Consider the following 6,003-nt stretch of genomic DNA (forward strand, 5'->3'; position numbering starts at 1 on the left):
GGTGAGTGTTAACCTGGTTGTTGAGAGATCTTCAATTTACAACTACATAAAGGTGTGAGTGAGTAAAATTAAACGTATATAAATTTGATTTTGATTAATAGCTATTATGAGGTACCAGCGGATATCATATAAAAATTAGAAAATTTATGAAAAAAAATTAAGTTAATATAAAACAAATGGCCATCCTGTTAGCATATTAGTAAAGAAAATGTATTTTTAAAAGAGATCAGTGGAGAGTTAAATCTAAACAATATTTTAAATGACTTGGCCCATCGCATTAAAACTGCCGAATGGTATGTTAAAGAAAGAAAAATTAATCTGTGATTTATGTAGAAGATAGTACCTCAGTCGAAGTTCATTTAGATCTGTTGAAATTATATGTATGTAGAATTACCTACAAAAGAGTAACATCTGAATATTCAGTTCAATATGGCCTACAGAAATTTCTCCCTCAATGTAAAATGTGTCCACGTAGGAAAGGTGTTGAATAGCCGTATTAAGAACTCTAGGATAATCTTTTTAAGAGAAACCCAGATTTACCGGAAGTTCAAAACCGCTTTTGTTTTCTTCTTCACGCAGGACTCGCCGGCATCCCTGGAACCGCCGCCTTACGAAATCGTTGTGGCCAAACCGCCTCCGTACAACGAGTTATATGACCTATCAATATTGTCGCCAGGTCATTCGCACAGTCACATAGCCGTACATAGTCCGCACGGTCACAGCAGTCATCATGCATCAAACGTTCCCTTTTACTTGGTCGGCAGAAGAGAGAGGCCGCCGTGCACAAAGTGTCAGAAGCAGAATACCCCCTTCGAGGAGAACCAGGGTCTTCCGACGTACGAGCAAGCGCTGACGATGATGGCTCAAGAGTCGGCTGTCAATCGCTGATTTTTGTCGCGTCGGCTGACTGTGGGAAAGTGTCGAATTCGAAGCACTCAGATGGTTGTGAATTTCTTTTTCGATGCCAGTTGAATTTAAGTGAAGGTTGACATTTTAGGGTTTTGAGGCCTGCCACAACATGGTACTGGTAGTGTGCATATATATATATATATATATATATATATATATATATATATATATATATATAGTATATATATATATATATATATATATATATATATATGGTATTTTTGAAGTTGTTGTTTATGTGAATTTTTTTATTTTTTCTATCCTTAATAATTAGCAAGAACTACGAAAGGATTTAGTAAATCAAATAATTACCTATTAACAAGATAGCTGCTTTGCTAAGCATATCAGAATTATGTCAGTGGCTGTTTTACCGTCTGATTTCATGTAAAGTTTACCCGTCGATTTCATGTAAAGTTTACCGTCGATTTCATGTAAAGTTTACCGTCGATTTCATGTAAAGTTTACCGTCGATTTCATGTAAAGTTTACCGTCGATTTCATGTAAAGTTTACCGTCGATTTCATGTAAAGTTATCCACACAGAAAAGTAAGTCTAAACTTGGTTTTGAGACACTCAGGTTTTCTGAGACTCTCTCTCTCTCTCTCTCTCTCTCTCTCTCTCTCTCTCTCTCTCTCTCTCTCTCTCTCTCTCTCTGGGCATATAAAAGGGGTTCAAGAATGCATTGATATGGTTGAGTGATATTCAACACATCATGACATCTGATGAAATTCTGTCTATGTTCTTTCTCTTTCAACTCCCTTAATTGTCTTTCATTCCTACCGATCGATGCGTTGCATTTGACCTACTCATAGCTGGTCCGCTGGTATAGTGGTTAGTGTCGTGGCTTGCCGCTCAAATGTCGCGGGTTCGAGTCTCCCCCAGGGCGATGAAAAATCACTGGCTCTGTATCGTGACCAGTTACTGCTTCGGTGGGAAGCTGAAAACAACATTCTTTGGAAGTTTGAATTTCAAGTCAGTGGCCCCGTAGGCTTGTTCCATGCGAATAGGTGTCATCTACTGAAATAATAATAATAATAATAATAATAATAATAATAATAATAATAATAATAATAATAATAATAATAACGCGTAGCAATATGTAATCAGAAACTGTCTTTGCATCGAATAATTGTTTTTTTTTTCGAGAACTCAAACGCCAACAATAGAGAGTAAACTTTCCGAAACCCAACTCTAAATGAAAGACTTTGACCACTAGCATAAATTGTTTTACTTGAGGTTGTCATGTATCTTTGCAAAATGTTGAAAATGGCGTTTTTACCTGGCAGTTACACAAGGATAGACCTAAAGCAGAATGGCATATATTAAGGACCGAAAACATAAAAACTAAGCCAAGAATCAATCGGATTATAATCTCCACTGATGCCTAAATTCCCTTGCAAAACCATTAATTAATATACATATCCTCTTCTGATTACAAGTTGCCAAAACGACAGTTTGTGCACATCGTCAACAGCGGTAAACCTCAGTGAAGACTAAGAGCTGATTGCAGTGACACTGAAGAACTATCGATATTAATGACAAAATTTAACACAATCACGGGGCCTTTTAAATATTTAAAAATATTATTCTAATTAAGTCAGGATGTGCTCCCTGAAGCAACTGTCTGAGTCGATATTCAAATGAATTTACTCGTCCTTTCGGAGTTGAAACCTTTCTTGTCAGTGTTAAGAATCACTGGTAATGTAAAAACTGAGAAAATTTCCCGCAAAATAATTGCGCTTGAAACAGCTTTAACTTTTACAATAAACACCATCTTGAAAATATCTTCCCCAGTTTAATATATGTATATATATACATATATATATTTTTATATATATATATATATATATATTAATATATATATATATATATATATATATATATATATATAATATATATATATATATATATATATATATATATATATATATATATATATATATATATATATATATATATATATAGAAGGAGAGAGAGAGAGAGAGAGAGAAGTATTGGGGCAGCTGCAGTCGATGAAGTATGTTAGTTCTCACGCTGGGAGTGGCGCCATGTTTATAGAAGACAGGGAATAGTATGAGATACACTGGTGCCTTTGGTAGAAGAGGTAGAGGTAGGCCAAAGGAGACGGGTTGAGGACAATGAGTAAGGGAAGCGGTGACGAGTGTTGGGGAGAACTTGAGGAGTTAGCCCAGGACAGAATGTGGTGGCATGAGTTCATCGAGGCCCTAAGCATCCCCGTGGGTTCCATAGGAAATGATTGATATATATATATATATATATATATATATATATATATATATATATATATATATAAACATGTATGTCTGTATCTATGTATGTGCGCGAGATAACACACAGAAAACGCGTGTTTATAATTGAAAGTCAAACGATTGTGCCCAGTAAACAATTTTGAGAATAACTGAACGAACGTTAAAGAGAAAGAAAGAATCACAAAAGAAATGTACAACCCAAGTGAAGGGGAAAAGAGAGGAGAGAGAATCATTTAATCTTCAAATTTATGATTGATGAACGAGGGTTGGTGGGAGGAATTATCGCAAATAGAAGAATGAAAGATCAACGGAAGGTTCAAAGCTTTGGTTAGTTTCTAGTGGTGGCAAAACGACGCAATGATCGAACAGGCGTTTTCTTCCACAGGGCTTATCGTTTCTTGAGGAAAAATATGTATAAGAGAAAACATTTTTCATTATTTTTACGGTCGAAAACGACGCGTTAATCCTCGTAACTTGAACGAATGGAGAGAGATCAACTTTCACATTGGGACCCTACAGAAACTCTTAAAGGCTGGTGTTACCGTGTCATCCCCATCCATCTAATCCCTAAAATAACAAATAATTTACTTTTGTTTAATCTTCAAATCTTGGTTAATGAGATACACTTGATAACAAGCTTAGTAACTGATAAACTTAGTAAATCCTTCATGCCCTTATATCTTAGTGCCCTTAATCCTTTAGACTCTCCGTCTGCCTCTCATCTTTTTGGGTCAAGTCCCAGACTTTCTTCTGTCCTGCTTCATTCAGCCATAGCGCCATGTACTCTCGTAACCCCCCTCCTCTTTAGAAACCCTAATGAGGTATTTAGTATGAATACAGAATACGGTGACCCCAACCTACCCTGAGCTTTTACCGTGGATATTGGGCATTTCTTTCTGTGGCACGTCATTCTGTATGTACTGTTCACACGCAAGGAGTTCGTTTTAGTTTGATTCTTTGAAGTAATGTACACATGCACACACACATTTCCCTTAGCATTTAAGCAAATTCGTATCTGTTATATGCACAGCTTGTAAATTGTACATATATACACGTGTACGTTTTTGGGAGAAGGCTAAACAAACTACGTATGTACCTCTAATATGTAAGGTGAAAAATAAATATTTTCATTATAATTATCACAGTATTTGTTTATGTTCTACACCTAACCTTTTTTATGCAACAGTGCAAGATCAAAATTGGTGTCATTATTGAACTCATTATAAAAGGTAAGCTGTAGGATTAAGTCAAGAGGTGCAGGCACCTAGATGAAGTGCAGACGTAGAGAATCAGAGGCTGGTAGAAATAATCCCATTTTTAGTTTCCTGTAAAACAAAACTATTGCGATAACTCTGTCTGTCCGTCCGCACTTTTTCTGTCCGCCCTCAGATCTTAAAAACTATTAAGGCTAGAGGGCTGCAAGTTGGTATGTTGATCATCCACCTTCCAATCATCAAACATACCAAATGGCAGACCTCTAGCCTCAGTAGTTTTCATTTTATTTAAGGTTAAAGTTAGTCATGATTGTGCGTCTGGCACCGTTATAGGTACCAACAACACAGGCTGAGAGTTTCATACAAGATTGGTTAACTAGACTTTTTGATGCAAGGCACATCTTCAGATGTGAGAGTACCTGTTATGAGAAATTTGATGTTTCAGTGAATATATTCAAGTTTATTCATACGAAAGACAATAAATAAGCAACAGCAATCAAGTCCCTTTCAGTGCTTCTGTGGAGGAAACTAAAATCAATTCTAAGTTATTAGAGAGGAACATTATTTTTTATAAAAATTATAAAAATAGAAATCAATAAATATAAATGAAATAAATAAAAAAAAAAATAAAATAAAAATAAATGAATATGAATGAAATAAATAAATATAACGAGTTAAAATCGTACGCCCAGACTATTTCATCATGATAACTTGAGAAACACCATACCCAGTGAATTCAGTTTTGTTGTGAACAACGATTAGGTAATTTCAAGCGTTGTTAGGAGAATTACTGCCCCATTGTACTTACAGCCAAAATACATAAGAAAATCATCGATACTTCCGTGTCAAAATCAAGTACAAAGGGCTTTACAACTTTGTAGACTGCTCTACAGTGCATCCAGATCAAAATCCGTGCACATTCTACAACGATAAGATAACTTGAGAATAATGTTATTAATGACTTTGTGTCTGTAAGAAAACTTTGCATTGTGGAAGGAATAGCATTTTTACGAAACCAGTTTAAGTTCTGTTCTGAACTTCCCAAGACATCGTAGGCATCAGTTTTAGGTTCTCGCGCCTGATAACTCAAAATCATTCATTCATTCTAGATTCTCTCTGACGGTAAATACAAAAACCAAGCTGCATAATCTGACAGTGAACTGATGAAGCAGAGAGAGAGAGAAGAGAGAGAGATCATTGCATTTCCCCAAGCTGGTACAGTCAATGCTCTGGAGATTTGATGCTTAAACTCGACCCAGCTAATTATCCGATTTGGAAAAAATCCCTGTCAACCAGTGGTTGACCCTAGCGGGGTTAAAAATAATAAATAAAAAGGAACAGGACTCACCTGCCCTGCTTATATTATTTATGAACATGTAAAAATCTGGTCAACCTGGAAAGTAGTTCCAGTATGATTGCAGATGCGTGTTCCTCATTATTTCAAAGTTTGCCATTGAAATAAGCAAGACCAAAATCATTGCGCTCTCTCTCTCTCTCTCTCTCTCTCTCTCTCTCTCTCTCTCCTCTCTCTCTCTCCGCCGTGGTAAAACATCGGTTCACCCATAGTTTCCCTGGATTCGACCTAACTCATTTATTTGTGCACAACTAAAC

General features: G+C 36.0%; 1 protein-coding gene across 1 annotated transcript in view; it reads left to right on the forward strand.

Moving 5' to 3' along the window:
• The window catches only part of LOC136855248 (uncharacterized), a 1,758-nt gene extending 758 nt beyond the window's left edge, over positions 1-1,000 (forward strand). The window contains exons 1-2 of the mRNA XM_067132147.1: position 1; positions 580-1,000. The exon at position 1 is cut by the window's left edge and continues 758 nt beyond it. Coding sequence (XP_066988248.1) covers position 1; positions 580-888 — 310 coding nt within the window. The 3' untranslated portion in view covers positions 889-1,000. The remainder of the gene's footprint in view (positions 2-579) is intronic.
• Positions 1,001-6,003: the final 5,003 nt, after the last annotated feature.

This window comes from Macrobrachium rosenbergii, chromosome 31 (genome assembly GCF_040412425.1).
Source record: "Macrobrachium rosenbergii isolate ZJJX-2024 chromosome 31, ASM4041242v1, whole genome shotgun sequence".
Taxonomy (NCBI): Eukaryota; Metazoa; Arthropoda; class Malacostraca; order Decapoda; family Palaemonidae; genus Macrobrachium; species Macrobrachium rosenbergii.